Source organism: Lepidochelys olivacea (genome assembly GCF_965140295.1).
Source record: "Lepidochelys olivacea isolate rLepOli2 genome assembly, chromosome: 12".
Taxonomy (NCBI): domain Eukaryota; kingdom Metazoa; phylum Chordata; order Testudines; family Cheloniidae; genus Lepidochelys; species Lepidochelys olivacea.
The window spans coordinates 6,469,676-6,489,404 of NC_140422.1; the positions used below are offsets into that span (position 1 = coordinate 6,469,676).

The 19,729-nt window shown below is 52.9% G+C and overlaps 2 protein-coding genes across 3 annotated transcripts in view; one reads left to right on the forward strand and one right to left on the reverse strand.

Moving 5' to 3' along the window:
• Window positions 1–3,068, forward strand: part of LOC311529025 (uromodulin-like) — a 44,181-nt gene extending 41,113 nt beyond the window's left edge. For both annotated transcript variants that reach the window (XM_084644660.1, XM_084644661.1), the window contains 3 exons: window positions 379–538; window positions 1,370–1,514; window positions 2,939–3,068. In XM_084644660.1, the coding sequence (XP_084500786.1) occupies window positions 379–538; window positions 1,370–1,514; window positions 2,939–3,030 (397 nt within the window). In that variant the 3' untranslated portion in view covers window positions 3,031–3,068. The remainder of the gene's footprint in view (window positions 1–378; window positions 539–1,369; window positions 1,515–2,938) is intronic.
• Window positions 3,069–4,795: 1,727 nt separating this feature from the next.
• LOC311528896 (adhesion G-protein coupled receptor G1-like) overlaps window positions 4,796–19,729 on the reverse strand; it is a 58,089-nt gene continuing 43,155 nt past the window's right edge. The window contains exons 15-27 of the mRNA XM_084644392.1: window positions 19,174–19,270; window positions 17,279–17,308; window positions 15,222–15,402; window positions 14,553–14,694; window positions 12,355–12,501; window positions 11,635–11,757; window positions 11,518–11,557; window positions 11,020–11,120; window positions 10,196–10,308; window positions 8,965–9,245; window positions 8,377–8,470; window positions 6,787–7,076; window positions 4,796–6,016 (exon numbers count right to left, since the gene is read on the reverse strand). Of these exons, the coding sequence (XP_084500518.1) occupies window positions 5,904–6,016; window positions 6,787–7,076; window positions 8,377–8,470; window positions 8,965–9,245; window positions 10,196–10,308; window positions 11,020–11,120; window positions 11,518–11,557; window positions 11,635–11,757; window positions 12,355–12,501; window positions 14,553–14,694; window positions 15,222–15,402; window positions 17,279–17,308; window positions 19,174–19,270 (1,752 nt within the window). The 3' untranslated portion in view covers window positions 4,796–5,903. The remainder of the gene's footprint in view (window positions 6,017–6,786; window positions 7,077–8,376; window positions 8,471–8,964; window positions 9,246–10,195; window positions 10,309–11,019; window positions 11,121–11,517; window positions 11,558–11,634; window positions 11,758–12,354; window positions 12,502–14,552; window positions 14,695–15,221; window positions 15,403–17,278; window positions 17,309–19,173; window positions 19,271–19,729) is intronic.

The window sequence follows — 19,729 nt, forward strand, 5'->3', positions numbered from 1 at the left end:
ATTCTTCCGGGGGGAGAAGTGGAAGCATGACTGTTTCTTGTTCCCCCCAATTCTTCCAGGGGATGGGGAAGGGGAAGAAAATGGGGGGAGGGGAAAAACGGAGGTTAACATTTTTGAATTGAAAACCAATCTGCATTTTTGTCCAAAGCCATTTTCCGTTCATGCTGGCATTCTTCCTCCCTAAAAATCCCCTACCTCTACCTGAGACTGCATCTGGCAGCTACATTTGACCCCCACTGCGTAAAGCCAGACATCTCAAGGGCAAAGCCTTCTCCACTGAAAGACCAGGCGCTGCACGGGGACTGCTGGCACCTCGTGGTGTAAAACTCCCCAGGCTGACTTGGCTCTTGAATCTCTTCCCCCCCCCCCCCCCCGCAGGTGTCCCCGTGATGAGACCGTGATGTACATCAATGATATCGGAAACAGCACCATGGCAAAGTTCAGCTTCCAGATGTTCCAATTCATCAACTACTCGGAGGTGTTTCTGCACTGCCGAGTCCGCCTGTGCCTCCCCGATGGCCCCGAGCCCTGTGCAAAGGTGAGGTCCCCTCTCACTGCGAGCGGGGCTTGTTGGAAACCCTTCTCCTCTGAGCTGCCTTAGCTGTGGCAGAGGGCTCTGCTCTGACCCTACGCTGGATTCAGCTAACCGTTGGCTACAGGCCTCTCCCTGTGGAACTGTTACTTAACAATAAGGATCCGTTGGACCCGTTTTCTTTAAGACTTGCCTCCCTTGTGGGGCCTGTAAATCGGATAGTGGGACCTGCACAGGAGAGCACTCCTGCAGCATGACCATATGGGGCCCCATTAAGGGCCCTTATCTCTGTCTGTCTATCTGCATTACTACAATGCTAGCAGCTCTAGTCACAAGCCAGGACCCCGCCGTGCTAGGCAGGGTACAAACACAGACCAAAGAGACTGGCCCTACCCCCAAAGAGCTGACAATCTGCACTGGGCCTCAGATTTGCCCCAGTTCTTTCAGCAGCTCTCTGGCTCTCCTTGCTTCCAGAAAGAACAGAGCATGATGGTGCTTCCTCTTAAGAGGCGGCTGCCCAGTGATGGAGGGCCTCTTCTCCTTTCCCTCAGAGCTCCAAGATTACATTATGGAGGGCTTTTACTTTAACCTCCCCTTTAATGATAGCTGGTTCCATCCAGTTCATTGGTCTGCCTGGCTGCTGGATAAATGAACTGAAAACATCTCGTGTACCTAGTAGAAGGTTCCTGGGACCATGCAAGTGGAGGCTTTTCACTGCCAGTAAGTTGGGCTTGATCTCCAGAGGAAGGGCTCTTCCTACATGGCACGGGAGGGGAAAAAGCAAGAGTCCCATCCTGCCCCCGTGTCCTAGCTTTCTTCTCTCTGTTCTGCTCACAGCAATGTCCCAGGAAGACGAAAAGCAAGAGGGCACTTGAGGAGGACTACAAGAAGATTGTCTCTTATGGACCCATCCATCTCCTCGCCTCTCCCCTTTCTGGAGCACGGAGTGCTGAGTCGGGGACAAAACTGCAGGACCTTTGGGGTATGTATGTCCCTCCTGGATACCTGTACAAAGCCAGTTGAGTAGGAACAGTCCAATCACACTTGCCCCCTGTTACATATAGCCCCGTTAAAGGAGGCTGTTAAGATCTCTCCCCTGCAATGTGGCAGTTTGGGGTCTTTCAGCCTGTCACATCTCAACGCTCCTATATTGTGTTCTGCAGTGACGAAGTCTCAAGATGTAGAATGTGTATAGAGCCTAGTCTGCCCCACCGAATCTGCCTCTTCCTAGACCAGACGTCTGCCATGGCACAGAGTCATTTGGAAGACCAGGGAATGGCTTGGAGGAGAGGAGCTGATGGCAGGAAGCCTGTAGAATCCAGTGATTAAGGGCCAGGCTTTTCGAGAGCTTGGTGCTCCACATACTGAGTGCTTTTGCAAATTGGTGGGTGCTACGCTCTCTGGAGAATCTGACCCTAAATGTTATGAGTGAGGGACTGGTTAAGATCAGGGCTTCAGATTTTTGGTGTTAACTGACAAGTGCCAATAAAACATCCAGATCCAAAAAACAAAATTGGTGTTTATCCAATAAAATGCTGGAAATAGTGATTTGTACCTAGAGAGCTTGTCTACACAGAGCAGTAATGCGGACTACAGGAATGTGACTTCTAAAGCACACTGTGTTGTGCGTGAATTGGTCTGTGTAGATCTTGCCGATGCACACCAAGGTTCCCGAGTGTGCTGTAACATTTGAAGCTGTCCTGCATTAATGTGCACTGGCGAACATTACAAGGAGATGACTCACTATGGTATGAGTGTAATAAGTATTGTGTATATCTGGGATCGGCAACCTTTGGCCTGCAGCCCACCAGAGTAAGCCCCCTGGCAGCGCTGGGACGGTTTGTTTACCTGCCACGTCCGCAGGTTTGGCTGATCGCACTGGCAGCGGTTCACTGCTCCAGGCCAATGAGGGCTGCAGGAAGCAGAGGCCAGCACATCCCTCGGCCCATGCCGCTTCCCGCAGCCCCCATTGGCCTGGGACGTTAAACCGCGGCCAGTGGGAGCCACGATCGGCCAAACCTGCGGACACAGCAGGTAAACAAACTGGCCCGGCCTGCCAGGGGGCTTACCCTGGTGGGTTACAGACCAAAGGTTGCTGATCCTGTGTGTGTGTGTGTGTGTACAAAGTGCCTTGAAAAACTCCCAATTTTGGGGGCCATCTACATTAAACTCAAATGGCTGAAAATAAGCCCTAATTCAGAGACAGCCTTGAAGTACGCAGGCCTTATGGGCCAAGTGTGTCTTTGCTGTAGAGCAGTGTGTCCTACTCACTGGTGTGGAGATCAGTAGCCATGATGGCTCTTGCCTATCACGAAATGACCCCACCTTCCCAGGCCTACTGCAGTGGCAGGCTCTCGACTAAGGAATACAATTCTGGTTCTTCCTTGTAACTGCTTTCTTTTTTAGGGCCACACCTGTGGATTCCTGGTGCCCTGGTAATGCTGATCATAGCCAGCCTCTTTGTTCTGGTTGCTATCGCTAAAGCCATGAAGAAATGAGTGATATCAAGAGAGCATAATTTCTAAATAAACCTGCCACTTGCAAAGAGGGCGTCTGTCTGCTTCTTTAAACAAACTTCTCTGGAAGAACAGGCTGCTTGTTTAGAGGAGGGAAGCTGGTATAATACTCAAATCGTTCAACCACTTGAGTCTCTTGGCTGCTTATGTTCTCTTGTGCCTATAGCTGCTGACACGGAGCAAAATTTCCCAGCATATCCCACAACATCCAAGCCCCTATGAGCAAGCGCTGTGCTGGATTTACAAAGCTTAACCACTCTATGGAAACAAAGGTGGTGATGGGTTGGAGCCATCAGCTAGCAAACAGGATATTAGGGGAGACTTGCAAAGGGCAGTGAGGTGCTCGAGCCCATTCCAACCACTGAGCTGGGTGCTTAACACTACTTTGTGCCTTTGACAGTCCTTCCCCTTGCTGTCCCCAAGAGTGTTGGTTTTAAAGGAAATGCATCCAATGAAGTGAGCTGTAGTTCACGAAAGCTTATGCTCAAATAAATTGGTTAGTCTCTAAGGTGCCACAAGTCCTCCTGTTCTTTTTGCGAATACAGACTAACACGGCTGCTACTCTGCAACCGGTTTTAAAGGGGATGGTGATGCGCTGTGCTGGTTAACCACTGAAACAGCGAGCTGCAAGTGTTGGTTCCACAAGACACTTGCTGAATGGAAACACTTAGGGGAAGAATGATGGGGCTGTTGCTATGGGAACCAAAACTTTAGAACTTGCTGACCTGTCTAAATCCTCCAGCTGGTCAATGCTTTAACATCCGCTTCCTCTCCCAGCCAGCCTGTTCTTGCCCATAACCTCTTGCCTCCAGTATCTATCTGGCTATCCATCTGAATGCACCGCAGGTGATTTTTCCATGCAGTGGGGCTCATTGATACATGCCATACCCAAGAGACTTGGACTCTTTTAAACACCAGCAGTGATGCAGCCCATGATCTTCACGTAGTTGGAGGTGTTGCGATTCAAGCCAAACCTCTGCCTGGAGCAAGCTTCCTAGCAGGTTTAATGTTTCACCGTGAACGCAGAGGTTTAGGTGACTTTAGTGAAGTCTGCAAGTTTGGGCACAGTGGGCACAAATCTATTGAACTATACACCTGTAAGTGATTACCCTAGGAACCCTCAGAAAGAGGCATGTGGCTGTTTGCAGCAATGTAATGACTCATGTCTGCTTAAGGGAGAACAGACTCTTTGTAACTGGGTGCAGTTCCATAATTCTGCATGGAAATTGTAATTATTGCTCATTTGCATAGCCAAATTAGCACAAGTGCAGAGCCTCCCCTACAGGAACTGCGAGCTCTGGCCTGTGTATGACTATACACTAAGTATAAAAACCTCTTGCATTACTTTATCTAGAATTACTCAGTAACAGTTCTCGCTACCCCTAAGTATTTCAGGGACTGTTAATGCCATTTAGGAGGCTATTCTGTACATAAATGGTGAATGAGGTGTCTTGAGCCTGTTTGTAAAAGCAGCCATTGCAGTGAAATCTGTTCGTGCTTCAAACCATGCCCTTTTTCAGGAAAGGTGCAGATCAAGCAACTCTGTACCCAAAGGAAAGGAGTAAGCAGAGAATATGGAGAGAGATCTGCTGCCCCCAGACTTCTGATTGTGCTCAGTGTCACACCCTGGAGGTTCCCAGTGGCGTCAGGAGGGAATAATCTCAATATGCAGGGTGTATTAATTCACTTATTTATTCAAAAGTCCTCAGCAGTACATGTGCAGTGCCATGGATTAGAAATGGATTCAGGAATTTTGATGGAATGGCCTAGTGCATAATGGAGTTCCCACTGATAAATGGAAGAGCTGCTTTTTCAACTCCAGGGAATGAGGAGGGAGAGAGAAATAAGTCAGCCCATCAAGCCTCTGCAGCTCTGAGAGATGTGTGCACCCTTCTACCTATCTGTATTTATTGGAATCTGCTAACTGGGAATTGTTCCCAGGAGCCAACTTATTCCCCATTAATATATAGCAAGAGAGACACCTGCAAAAGGGGGGACAGAATCCTCTTATCTGATTGTGCTATAGCTCAGTTAAACTCCATCCATGAACCTGTAGTGAGGTTTCACCCCTGTCCTGCTGCGCTTAAAGATTTTCCTGCTGGCTCAATTCCAACCCCTGGTCCTCTTCCGCCTTAACTAAAGGGGCAAAGCTATAGAGCTTGAATCCATCAAGCTTATGCCTAGAAGTCTCCATTCAGATCTCATTCCTCTTCTCTCTCTCAAGAGGGAGCTCCTTAGAAGAAAAATCCAATGGGAGTAAGGTGCTTAAATACCTTTGCAGATCTTGACCTAAGTGAGTAAGGGGCAGTTGTGAGCCCACAAGAAAGCTGTGATGATCTGCAGGGACATTAGCTGAAGTAGGTGAGATGCCAGGTGCTCTAGGCTCTGTCTTCAGGTAACCAAGGCCCCTTAATCAGACAGAGAGGTTGGCCTCTGTGAAGAGTTTCTCTTATGGCAAATCAATTTCACAGGGGGATAAACTGAGCCATAGCTGGTAGCCTTGGGCAAATAACTTGACTCCTCTGTGCCACGGTTCACCCATCTGTAAGGAAGGTATTATTCTGATCCTCATGCAGTGCATCAGGTTCAGAACAAGGCACAGAACGCAGGCCACTTACTTCCAGTTCCCTGCTCTGACTGCTAGACAAAACTCCTCTCCCCCACCCCACCATGGGAAGGAGCACAGAAAGGGGCTCATCTACTGCATGATTGTGCTTGCCACGCAAGCCTAAGCACGGCTCTCCACCTTGCTAGCGCCCTGCCCATCCCTCTCCGCTCATTGAGGAAGCTACGTGGACTGGGCAAATTCCTCTGAACTAGCCCCCCTCTGCCTGGAAGAGAAGCTGGGCCTACAGTTAGCTGTGGGAAGCGGTGGTGACTTTCCCATTCTTGCCGCTGCTGGAGGAGGATGTGGTTGCTCCTTTCTTTGGATAGTAGAGAACAGCGAACCAGATGAATATGAAGAGACCTGTGGAGACAGAAAGACCTCGGTCAGGGTGGAAACGTTGGAATCTGTCCTGCTGGCGAACGCTATGGCTAATGGCCCAGGGACCTTTACCAGCACAAGTTTGAACCTAGCCTCATGAGCTCTTAGTACGTACAGGTGAAAGCGGAGATTGGCTTATACACCATTCCGGGGGGAACGTCCCCTGTCTCCTGCTGCCTCAGCAAGCCCATGGACTTCCGAGGTGAAGCTGAAGGAAGCTCCTAAACTCACTTGCCCTAGCTGAGCCGCTGTTAATGGTCCAGCCCTCGCTAAAGGGGGGATTCCGAAGAGTAAACTCTTGCAGGGGGAGAGTGCAGGTGGGGTGGTAGCCACCTGCGTGCCCTCCCTCCCACCCCCTGAGAGCTACATCCCTCGCTGCGGGGGCAGGCAGCTCTTTAGCTCTGTGCTCCGCAGAATGCTGCAGTTGGGCCTGGCCCCCCAGAACCGCCTTCCTCTTCAACAGGGAAGCGTGGCCTGCAGAGAGGTCCCAGCATGCACGGCTCTAGCCACGAGAGGTCCGAATGGCTTTCCGTTCGGTTCAGGATGTAGCACTGTTCTTTGCGACCTACAGCGCTAGTGGGTCACATCTCTCTATTAAAAGGGAGGGCAGCTGTGATCTGGTCCACCCTGAGCCACGGCTGCGGCCCTCCAGCCTGGGGCGAGTTGCCAGTGTAGCCGCTCGGCAATGCCTGAGCACCTGTGGTAGGCCATGCCGCCTGGCCTTGTGCTTTAGCTGGGAGCTGTGCCCTGACCTTGGAGAGAGTTCAGTACTGTGAAGAGGTACGCTGCAGGCATGGACATGGCGCCGTAGGTGAAGAAGGCCAGCCCCCAAGTGCCTCCCAGCAGGCAGGAGAGGCCTAGCACTGTGAGGCCCCCCTTCCAGGCCTTTCTTTTCTCCTCCTTCCCCGCTGTGGCGCGCTGCAGGCTGAACAGCTTCCAGGCTACGACCACGAGGACCAGGGTGTTGAAGAGGAGGATCAGGCCGAAGTAGCTGCAGTTGGTGACGTAATGGACCACCAAGTGAGCGGAGTCTATCCAGCACCTGCAAGGGACAACACAGTGAGCCTGGACGGCGGGTCTAAGATGTCAGAGCTGGGGTGGGCGGCAGGCAATGGAATGGGGCCGCACACCAAGAAATTGCTCCTGTACGGATCGGCGCACGTGGCTCTCCCAGCATGGGGACCCCTCTGCATAGAGTCCCTCCTAGAAGGCAGGGCCGGGTGCTTTCAGAAGGGGGGTGCGGGTAGAAGGGTGACAGGGTCTGTGGTCGGGAATGCCCCGGTGCTAGGCGCCCCTGGTCTGTGATGTTGGGCAGTGATGTTCTTCCCCCTCTCTCACCTCGGGAACTCCAGCGAGCATTGCAGCAGACAGCGAAGCCCAAAGACACGGGGCAGTGGTGTGTACTGGGATAGGGCAAGCAGCCCTTTTAAACACAGGCTTCCCGTGGGCTGGAGCGGCCAAGCTCTAGGAATGGCCTCCACTCCCATCCCTAGGCCATATGATCCTGCCAGGAGCAGGCTGGAGCACGGATGCTGAAGGCCAGATCCTGCTTTCCTTGTTTTCCCCAATTCCCTGCTGAGGTCCGTGGGAGCCTCGGCTGCCCAAGGAAGGCACAACTGGGCCCTGAGTCTTCCCCTTTCACTTCTACAGTGGGTGGTGTCCCCATGTCACAGCTGGGGCACAGTCTGGGCATAGCGCTATGCATGGGGAGTGCGTGGTTTCTCCATGTGGGGAGGCTGCACGTGCCTGGACCGTGGCCCCCCCCGAGGCCCACCCCTGCTCAGCTGCCTCCTCCTGAAGCCCCACCCATGCTCCACCCCTGGCCCTGCTAAGCCCCCTCCCCAAAGCCCCCCCACCCGCTACTCACTGGCTGCCCACTCACTGCTTGCGCGTGCTTCTTCACCCCGTCCTGCGAGGCCCCCATGTGGGCAGAGCTGGGACGGGAAGAGGCGAAGCCGTGGGGGAAGAGCACGAGTGGGAGCGGGGCCTTGGGATGGAGCACAGGCCAGGCTACAGCTGGGACACCCACCCTTTCAACAGCGGTGCGCTCCAAAGGTGGTGGGCTGGCTGTTTGGGGAGGCTTAGCTTCCCCAGGCCTCTTCTACCTGCCCCTCTGGAGCTATGCAAGGGCCGCCCTGCAGTGAATGGGGTGGGCTTGTTAACACCGCTGCAGCAAGCTTTTAGTGCTTAACCTTGAACAGAGGGCGAAGCTGAGGAGCAAAGAAAAGATGGGTCCAGTTTCCTTTCTAAGGCAGCAAAGGAACAGGAGCGGGCTTGCTTTGCCCAAGCCGAGACACAGCTAATCCACACCACCGAGAGCCAGGAGCGAGGGTGCAACTTACAGGGCGACGGTGGTCCGGTTGGCCGTATCCATAATGGTGTATTTTCCATAGCTGTTCATGCTGCCAGTGATGGTGACCACGAGAGCAGGGAAGCCTGAAAAAGCAAAGGGAGGGGTCCGTGAATGCCCGAGGAAGGGGGAGATGGGTGGCTATTTTTTCTTTCTGTTTCTAAATGCTCTGGTCTGACCTCTTGTCCATCTACGCCCAGGTCCAGACGTGGTCTGAGACAACAGGCAAATCTCAACAGACGCAAACTGTTTTAAGAAGCCATTTTGTGGAGCTGTGATATCATTTGGAGACTTAGGTTGGGTGGGCTCTGGTCTCCTTCTCCTATACTCCCAGCAGTGTTGCTGTGCCTTGTGAACCGCTGCTGTGCCCCACTCCAAGGGTGGGGGGGATTGATCTCTGATAAAGGTAGATATTTAAAATCCAGAGGATCTAACCTTCTTACTAAGGGAGGTCAGACTTTGGTCCCAAACAGGTTGGCTGTGTCCCTTTAAGAGCTGGCCCTAAGCTCTCCATGGCTAGGGAGCCCACCGTTGAGCCTGACAATCCAGCCCCTAGCAAGCTGGGGGAGATGCAGCCTACCCCAGCCGACGAGGGACAGCTTCGCCATGTAGTGCCGAATGTAGATGTTGGTGACTTTGATGACCAACAGGTAGAGCTGAAAGGCCTCAATGGCCATCCAGGTGAAACAGCAGAGCAGGGAGTAGTGGGTGAAGCCTCCGATGCCCTTGCATAGCCCTGTATGGCCCAGGCTGAAGATCCGTCTGTTCAGCAGGTAGGCCAGGTTCAGGAGGAGCAGGCTGCTCGTAAGGTTCACGTGGATCTTGGCCGTGTCATTGGACTTGAATATTTTGTAAGCGAACCTGAAAGCGAAATGAGGCTCAATGAAGACCCAAGACAGCTCAGGGAAAGAGTGACACCCATCAGAGAGCATCGCTGCTCTCAGAGCTCCCATTCTCCGCTGCCTCTTAGGAAATCAAGGAGTGGTTACTCTCATCCTTCACTGGGGGTGAGATAGCCCCATGAATGTGGGTTGTTGATTTAATCTCTCCAACCATGTAGAGAGAGAGAGAGAGACGTTAACGCCGGAACTTCCTAATGAAACACAGAGCAGAGAGAGACGTGGCATGACCCAGGGGAAAACAAAGGACCCGGTTGGGGGAAGAATCATAGACTATCAGGGTTGGAAGGGACCTCAGGAGGTCATCTAGTCCAACCCCCTGCTCAAAGCAGGACCAATCCCAAATTTTTGCCCCAGATCCCTCAATGGCCCCCTCAAGGATTGAACTCACAACCCTGGGTTTAGCAGGCCAATGCTCAAACCACTGAGCTATCCCTCCCCCCCAAGAGAGGATGAGAGGGGAGGAGACTGGAAGCCTTTTGGGGCAGAGACTCTTTTGTTGTTGGTATTTGTGTGCATGGAGACCAACATGACAGCAGCCTAGTCCCTGGTTGTGACCTCTGGGCCCTACTGCAATCCAAGTGACTGGCAGAAAATGAGACACTCAGAGGCTGCCCCTTGCAATGGGGTGACTGCAGCGGAGGGATGCCTCAGGAACGCCGGACCATGGACGGTTCTTGCTTCCCTTCCCCTTGACTCAGGGGGGATTTGGGGCCAGTCTCAGCCCTGGTGTAAGCAGATGGTACAACCAGTGAAGTCACTGGAACTGCACCAGTTTACACTAGGGCTGAGCTTAGCCCATAGACTCTGCGTTCGCCCAGTTCCAGGCTCCAGGGGGAGGGCTGTATAGGGAGGGTGGGGATGCCAGGAACATTCAGAGAGAGCCTGAGAGAGAAGCTGGAAGTGTCCTACCTTAGAGCAAAGTACAGGCTGATGGTGAGGGCTGAGAAGACCACGGAAATCCCACAGCCGACATCTGCGATAGTAAATAACTTCTGGGCTGTGGCATTGTCTAGGGACGGATTCTGTCAAACACACACACAGGCGCTGGGTTACCACAGGTGCGGGCTGGTGCGACAGCAGTCAGCAGAGGACGCGAGAACGCAGGCAGCTTAACAACCTGCTGGAGCCGCTGGGACAGCAACGCTGACCTTCTGGGCAGGGTTGGGGTGGGGATTAAAGGGAGGGCTGCTGCTGCAGGTCCAGCTGGGAACGCCCCTGGGTGAGGAGAAGGGGAGTGGAGCGTGAGAGAGCTAGTCAGGCTGCCTGGCTGAGTGCAGCACAAAAGGAGAGATGTGGTTCTGAGCAGACCAGTCACTCCTGCCATGTCCTGTAAAGATGGGCGAAGGAGAAGCGGGGATTAGCTATGGTTGCAATGGACAGTAAAGACTGGGCAGCACCTCACTGGGGAGGCAAGAATTTAAGTCTCTCTGCCTTGGTATTGCAGGCCAGATGCTTAGCTGGAGAACGTCCCCCTCCGCCATCCAGCCACTGAAGGTGTTGGGTTGGGTTTGTTGCTGATTAGAGACCAGGGGCTTGGAGAGGTGGAGCCCAGCTTTGTCACTGGAGCTGGGCTGACTTTCTACAGGCCTCAGATGAGGTGTAAACGTACAGCCATCATGCCAGTTCATATATGGAACAGCTCCAGCGCAGATTGGACCTGGCCTCTGGAGTTCAGGATGGAGCAGGCAACAGAAGCCAATGTAAAAGCAGTAGGTACAGAGGATATGTGATACCATTAAGAGGGTGAAGAAGGTCAGGTGATCACAGCAGCACATGGTCCCCCTGTCTCTGAGTTCGGTGAGGCAGCCAGATGTGTTCCATCCTCCGCGCCTGCCTGCAAAAGTCACATGGAGAAACCACGGAGTGGAAACCAAGCACATCCTCAATCCTCGCTGCGCACAGCCACCAATGAGAAACGGAAGCTGAATGGCCCTGCGAGTGCCCTGGAGACCTCAAAGTGAGTGCCCTTTAGACCGAGTAAAGCCTCCAGTTTGGGGAGGGGATGGTGAAGGAAAGGACGTGGGGTGGGATGAAGGCCTCATCTGTCATGGGATCTAGTCCCACCCTGGTAGGCCCGAGGTGCAGTCCTTTCTGGACGCGCGGCTTGTCTCTGCAAGACTTTTCCTGCTCTCATCTCAAGCCTCTCCTGGGCTGTGCCAGGGGCTGCCTGCACTCCCTGGGTGAAGCTAGTGTTTATTCTCAGTCCTGCCAAGGCCCTCCACCTCACGTACCTTTCTTGGTGTCCCAGAAGACGCACTGACGGGCCACGTTCTGCAAAGACAGAGTGGGTTAGCGAGCAGGGTGGCCTCCCCCGGTGAGGAGGAGAGGGGAGGGGAATGCTGGCTTACCTGGGGCAGTAGTCCGTGGGAGAAGGTGAGTTCTACACAGTCATTGAGCCCGGTGATTTGCCTGCCTCCCACTTTCACACTGACCATGACGTTGTCTAGCATGGTGCCTGTCTGGTCAGGGTCCTGCGGGACATTGGCATAGTTCCATGGCCACAGTTAGTCTGTACGCTTGAGGACCTCAAGCTCGCAAGGGTGGCAGAACCCGTACCCACTTAGTGCAGTGCTCTGTCTCTCTCTAGTGGAGACTCACTGGTTGATGAACCCCCTTGTCTAACAGGGCTGGATCCTTTAGCTCAGGTAGTCGAGCTTCATGCCTTTAGAGCCAGCAGTCCTAGGCTTGTTTCCCTGCTGCTGCCCCACCGACGGGTGCAGCATCGCAATGCAGCCCTTGTGCTGCCATGGGTCCTATAAGACTCTGTATGGCCACAAAGGAGTTAATTCAGTCACCTGGCCTTTATACCTCTCCGCATCAGCTGTGGAATCAAGTAGTGGCTGTCATGGGTCAGTGTCTACTTCATCAGGAGAATGTACCCTCGTGCTGCCAGGCATAATCTGATCCCCGCCATAGCCGACCACTCCCTATTCAACACCGCCTGGTCAGTGAGATGCGTGATGGGGGCGTTCGCCTTCCTCTGGAGAATCAGGGATTGCTCAGGGCCAGAGGCAGGACGGCTAAGAGATCAGCTGAACCTCTGCTCTGACTGTTACGGCAACACTTACCTTAAACAGGCCCACTTGTCCAACGTCGAGCACCAACACTGCCACTTTGACATAGTCTGTCTCGCTGCGAATGGACTGAAATAGTCCCCTGGGGAGTTTTACGTTGCTCCCGTTCCTCTTCCCACTTGTGTCTAGCTCCTTGGGGACCTACGCCGTGGACCATTAATAGTTGATTATTATTTGCTAACAATGTCTTGTTCTTCTAGAGCACCTTCTGCGACGTTACTGACATAACCTATGACCGTGTAAATAATTGTTGCAACCACTGTTATATATTTGCAGCAAACATTGTACAAAGGGTGTCGTGTGAGGTGTCTATGGAAAGGTTGTGAGTTGCTAATTATAATTATGCTGTCTGAATGTGTGGATTGTTTTTGTAGTTGAAGTTACGAATACTGGCTATGTACTTGTATCTCAGTGTGTTTTGACTCTGAGGTAGCCTTAGCAAAACATTTGGTCAGCTTCTTGAGAAAGGAATTTTCAAGTTAAGTGCCCAGTCAAGAAACACTTAACTGATAATAAATCTTGGAAGACTCCAATCCACATAAGAAGTCTTCCTGGGGATGTTCAAGATAGCAGGTGAGCAACGGCTGCCACCGGTAAAGAATGGAGTCATGCATGGACATGTGACTTGCCCATGTGACTCCAAACTCCATTTTGCTGTAATTTTCCACAGTAAGAACAAAGAGGTGTTCTTACACCTGGAAGAGACTATGAAAGGCAGCTGCCTCATTTCCATCTTGTCTTCAGTCCTGCTCCTTACTTCTGGAGGGACTTTGCTACAAACTGAAGCTCTGACCAAAGGACTGAATGACCCATCCCAGCTGTGGATGTTCTCCAGAGACTTGATTTGAACCTGCAGTTTATTCCATCACTGCTACAAGCCTGAACCAAGAAATTTGCCGTGACTGTATGTCATTGATTCCAGTTAACCAATTCTAGCTCTCATCTCTATCTTTTTCCTTTTATGAATAAACCTTTAGATTTTAGATTCTAAAGGATTGGCAACAGCGTGATTTGTGGGTAAGATCTAATTTGTATATTGACCTGGGTCTGAGGCTCGGTCGTTTGGGATGAGGAGAACCTTTTTTCTTTTTTGGGGGTATTGGTTTTCATAACCAGTCATCCCCATAATGAGTGGCACTGGTGGTGATACTGGGAAACTGGAAAAAGAAAAGGAAGACTTGTGGCACCTTAGAGACTAACAAATTTATTTGAGCCTAAGCTTTCGTGCATCCGATGAAGTGAGCTGTAGCTCACAAAAGCTTAGGCTCAAATAAATTTGTTAGTCTCTAAGGTCCAAAAGTACTTCTGTTCTTTTTTGCGGATACAGACTAACACGGCTGCTACTCTGAAACCTGGGAAACTGGAGTGTCTAAGGGAATTGCTTGTGTGACTTGTGGTTAGCCAGTGGGGTAAAACTGAAGTCTTCTCTGTTTGGCTGGCCTTGGTGTGCAAAGGAACCCCAGCCTTGGGCTGTAATTGCCCTGATTTAAGCAATTTGTCCTGAATTGATACTCTCAGAAGTGTCCCACCAAGTGCAGCATTGTTACACCTTCCATCTCAGGATCCACAAACACTTTACAAACATTAATGAAGCCCCTGTGAGGTGGATATTATTCTACCCACTACAGAGATGGGGAAACAAAAGACAGAAACAGGAAGTGACTGATCCTAAGTCACTCAGAGCATCTGTGGCAGGAGTCCTGATGCTCAGTTCTCCACTCTAGCCACTAGAAAACATTGCAGCCTAGCTTTTGCCACACAGGCTGGGCGTAACCTCTGTGAGAAGAAGGAAGTTCTTGCAGATAAGGAGGGCCTCGGTGTCCTACGTTTGCTCGACTAACTTGGCCCACACCAACCATTGCGGTGAATGTGAGAGCTACAGATAGCAAGATACAGCTGGCAGCATCCCCCACCTTCTCTAGTGGTGTTTTCAAGAGGCTCTTTTCTTCATAGCTCTAGTGCAGCTGGAATCATGAGCTCTGAAGAAGCACCTGGCTGCATCATGGCTTGCAGTGCACTAGCAGGGGTTAACGCCACATGGCAGTTGCCTTCAGCACTCTGGTAGTGCAGCCATCCCATGCTATCACCCAGGCCCTGAGGTGTCTGTCTGAGAAGCTAGAGGCCCAATGATTTATTTCGCCCCTGCTCAGAAGGAGAAGATGCTGCCATTTTGGAAGGAAGGTGTTTGCTACCTCATTCGGCGTGAGTGTGAAGACGAGATCGTGGGCGATGGAGGTCCTCACGTTCTGGACCCGCGCCTTTGCCCCTGTTATGTCTATGACGCTCTCATTCGCATCGTTCCCGGTGAGGTACTCCTCGAAGTCAGGCCAGAAGCTGCAACGGGAGGAGGGACATGCTGAGAACTGGTGAATGGGGGGAGTGCAGCTGTTCCTGCCAGGCAGGAAATGGCCACCATGTACTAAGTGTCCTATCCCCAGGAAGCTGACGCAAGGGAAGTGCTTCCTAGGCATATTTAAGCTAATGGGGAGCAGGGAAGAGAGCCAGAAAAGAGCCCGGCTGGTGTGGACTATGGGAATAACCCTTCCCAGGGTGGGAGGCCATGAACTCTTCACCTCAGCACAAGGCAAACTCTGGGACTGACAGACCCCTCTGTCCTGGAGTGGGCTGGGGGAAACTCTGGCATAGACCCCCTCTGTCCAGAGGATGAGCCCTTTCCTGCTGGGGTGGAATGAGGGGGACCTCTGGGCCAGGTTCCTCCCTCCTGGGCCAGGACGTGGGGGAATCCTGGGTTGGCTGCTGTAGCACGGGCCTGCCCGTCTCCCTTAGCCATGGGGGACCTTCTCCAACAGAGCCCTGCCCGGGTGACACTCTCCTTCCCGCTCCCGTGCGCGCCCTCGTACCTGTGGATCTTGTCCCTCACACAGCTGCAGAAGGTGTTGTTCTCCTGCAGCAGCTCCTCACACGAGGCGGGGATGCTCGTGATTTTCCTGGCTGACTCCAGCTGTACTGGTAAATCGCCGTCGGTCAGGCCGATGTCACAGCAGCTAGGGTAAGAGTCCCCCCTGGGTTCTTTCTGCAAAGCTGAGGGAGGCAAACACAGCAGCGGGGGTGTTCCCAGGTCACCCCACATCCCGCTCACCCTCTGGCTGTCAGGGAACGTGCGGGGAGCAATTTGGAAACCCAGGGTTACCAAGAACAAAGGAAAGTGAGTAACAGTGTCCAGGAGGCTGTGACTGTCTGAAATTAATGGGCTAGAAAAGAACCATGAGGCCCCCCCATGCTATTTCAGGGGCTCAGAGGGACTGCAGCTGGGCACCTCACAGGGGAGCAGCGGGAGGCTGGTTAGCTGTGCCGGGATGCGATCTGTAAGCCTTGGCAGCCCTTGGCCGAGCTTTCATTGCATGGCCAGAGGCATCTGACAGTAGATCAGAGCCTGCCCTCTGTGTTGGATTGACCTGCCCAGATGCTCTGAGCTGGATTCACCCTGGCACAAACACCTGCAACGCCCCTGACGTCAAAGGAGTTGCACCGACTTCCTTTCGGTCTCTCTCCCTCCCGCGGGGATCCTGCTGTCCATTTTCCCCTTGATTCTGCCCCTTAGCACCCATGCCAGCTCTCGAGGAGGGCTGGATCCGGCTCGCTCAGGAGCCTGCCAGAACAGCAGCAGAGCCCCATGGCTGGCCAGGTGGAAGGAGAGACTCTTGAGAGCAACACAAGACGCACTGTCTCTGCCCTCCCCTGGGATCTACTTTTGCTGCCGGGGGAGCTCAGGTTTGGAAACTGGTTTCCTCACCTGTCCTTTTGCCTGCAGCAACAACATCTCCTCATACTTCAAGCAGACTTTCCTCACTCCTAGCCTGCTATCTGGGCTCTCATCCTTTTTGCCTTGGTCCCATGGGACCAATCTAATTGCATTGCGACTTGGCAAGGGAGAGAGAGAATCAGCTCAGCATGAGACCTCATATAGAGCCGCTTTCGGGCTCTTGCAAATGAAGGCAGGCCATGGTGCATGCGATTCTAGCCGGAGATGGGTCTAAACCAAACATCCAGATCCAAACGAACCTGAAAGTCAGCCCCTACAGGGAGGGCAGCACTTCATGGAGTCACACCAGGGAGGTTTGGTGGCAGTGGCCTGGTTAATGATCAGATTGAATTCCCTGGACGTAAATCCCTGAATGGGATGTGGTTCTACCAATAAACCTGTGGGAGCAGCCTACAGCTAGGCACTTAAAGCATCTCCCAGGCTTTTAGGAACATCTGGGGTGACCTGATGGAACAGGGCCCAGGATGGGCTAAGGGGCTGTTCGGGTGGGCTAAGGGGGTATAACCAGAAGTAATGGGTGAAAGTGAGACAATAGCAACGTGGGCCGAATATGAAGGAGAGCTTTCCTGGCAGTACTTAGTTTTCTATCTTCTTAGCCCTGTACAGACATTGGATAATTAATCCTATAGCACCCGGGAGAGGTAGGTGGGTCACTAGTCTCATCACCATTGGCAGATGGGGAAACGGAGAAACGGAAGTGAAGTGACTTGCCCACGTCACACAGCAGATCTAGTAGCAGAGCCCGGATTGACTGAGGGCCTCCGAAGGGGGCTCCTTCCTCAGACCACTCTACGAGGCTGTGGCCCTGTCTCCCACAGGATGTAGCGGAGTCTGTCTGAACAGGGGTAGCTCCACTCTGCCTTCGGGCTGTGGTTACTCTCCCTCATCAGCCCAGCCCTGGCAGTGCCTCGTGGCATCGCAGAGACAGGAGGTGGTTGGCTCGTTGGGTCATGGGAGCTGAGGGTGCGGGATTGGGGAGGAGGTCTGGGTTGGGTGGCTGTTTAAGGCACTCTCGCATCGGAGGAGGAAGGAAAACGGAAAGCAGAGGCAGAAGGAGGTCCCCTGGGATTCATCCTTAGCAAGCCTAACATGGATCTGCACCTGCGGCCCGGTTCAGCAGAGGAGGGGACTCACCCCAGCACTTGTCTTGTCCTCTGACGCAGTCTGGAACAAAAAGGAAATGGAGAAAACCACCAGGGTCAGTGAGTGGCATCAGAGGAGGAAAAAGATCGTCACCACAATGCACGAGACCCAGCGGAAGAGCCATTGAATCACTCGGCGCTTCCTCGGTCCCGCGACACTGGAGCCAGCCTCAGTCTGTCTCGTCCTATGTCTCCTCCTCGCCTTCGTTTCTTTCCCCACCTCTCTCCCTCCCTCCACCGGTTCCCTCCCATTGGCTTAGAGCCACTGGAGCAGGGCGCCTAGGGCAAGAACGTCAGGAACCTGTAGGGAAGGAAACAGGAAAGACTAGGAGAGGCGAGACCATCAGTGGAGGGTCCCTTAATATCACTCCTTTGCCTCAGCCACATGCACGGCCCCGAGCCAATCACATGCAGATTGTGACTGAATCGCCTCGCCCACACTGAGTTCACGCACATCTTCAGCATGGCACAGATGCCAATAGCAAAACCCCGGCCAGACCTACAGCTCCCGGTGTGCCAGCACCCTAAAGATACACAGAACGCTATTACACGGAATAGGTAATAATCCGTATCGCAGATCACTGTCCCTAATACCTAGCACGGCCATGCTACTGACACAGGGCCAGATCCTCAGCTGGTCTGAAGCGATGTAGCAGCTCATGGGCTAGCCAGTTGTTTCTAGTGCCTTTCAATCCAGGGCTCTGTTTCAATACCACTGCATCAAACAGTGGTTTTTCTAGCTGAGAAACCTCAGAAGATTAGCCGGGGGCTGGAGCTCTCTAGGGCCCTTCCAGCCCCACATTTCTGTGAGTCTAGCTATGTCGAGAGAGAACGATACACATAAAAGATACATTAGTACATTGCATTTGTTGGGCTGGTAATCCGGGCTCCAAGGGTTAACAGATTTTCGTGTTCAGGTCAGTTGCTTGAATGTTGCGCGAGTGTTTGCTCGATCCTGCCCCATTTGGAGTCCCTGCAAAGACACCCAGTGACTGCAGTGGGTGCTGGCTCGGCCCACAGCAAATGCTCAGATTATCTTTGGAGCATATTTGCATAGATACTTCTGGCAGGATTCCCCCAGCTCTGGCTAATGTGTGATGTTCCAGGGACATCCGCCGGCCTAGCAGAGGTGTTCTAGACACCCCCTCATCATTCGGCAATAAAGCAGATCTGGCCTCCCGGGCTGTAGCCAGTATACTCAGCATACAGCTGGCGGTGGCAGGCGACCCCTTTCCACTGGATTGGGTGAATGCTCATGAAGTTGGTTCCCAACCTGCCCTATCCACGACAATGCAGGGAGCACAAAAATCACCCTACCAGCCGCTCCCTGTCAGACACCAGGGGACTGGCGCTGCAGTCAGCCAAAAAGCCAAACTTGGTCACATGATCAGAGAGCAGGCCCCCCACACCGGGCTGCAATGCAACATATAGCGCAAAAGCTTAGGGGAAACCATCTCTCTTGCCATTCCTAGCTCTCAGCTGATCACTTTGGCCTTTCATAGAATCTCAGGGTTGGAAGGGACCTCAGGAGGTCATCTAGAGTCCAACTCCCTGCTCAAAGCAGGACCCATCCCCAATTTTTGCCCCAGATCCCTAAATGGCCCCCTCAAGGGTTGAACTCACAACCCTGGGTTTAGCAGGCCAATGCTCAAACCACCGAGCTATCCCTCCCCCTTTCAAATGGAAGTGTCTGTCCCACTGGTTAAACCAGCACTGCAGCCCCGTGGTTAAACAGCCTGTTAAGGGTGGGGGGCACTTTTCCCTTTTCTTTCTCAAAGCCCCAGATCCACTAGGCCAAAGCACAGGAAAGCCCCCAAAGCATCTGCAAGTGACACACACACACAGAGTGATTGGCTTCCCCCCACTAGCTTCTTCTCCTCTACTCACCCAGCAGTGGCAGGAGGCTCAGGGTTGTCACCAGGAAGGAGTATTTCATGCTGTGCAGCAGATTCACCATTCTCCTTTCTTGTGTAAGTTTCTCTTTCTATCCACAGGGTTCTCTGCACCGTCCTGCTTCGTCTCTCTCTCTGGCTCTGTCACCAGCCCTGTGCTCTGAGGTTTAAATTAGGCAATGGAAGTGTCATTTCCTATCTGAAAACTTCACAATCCTTCCTGCTCCTTTACAGAGCAAACTCGCTGATAGACGGTTCCTGGCTGATGAGTGACAGGTCGCTCGCCTCAAAGCTCAGAGCTGGGGGTCGCCTTTCCTAAGTCCTGACCCATCTCGGGGTGGTTCTGAGGGTTCCTCTCCTGTTGTCATGGGGGCCACAATCCCATCTGAGCCCCTAAATCTCCTCTCTTCTAAGTGTCTGGCAAAAAACGTGCCCTCTGCCTTGGGTCCAAGGTCAATGCTGCTCAGTGGGTCGGAGGGCTAGAAGCGCCTGGGGAAGATGCGCCCCTTGCATTCCAGCCCATCAAGCACCCAGATGCTGTCACCTCTATG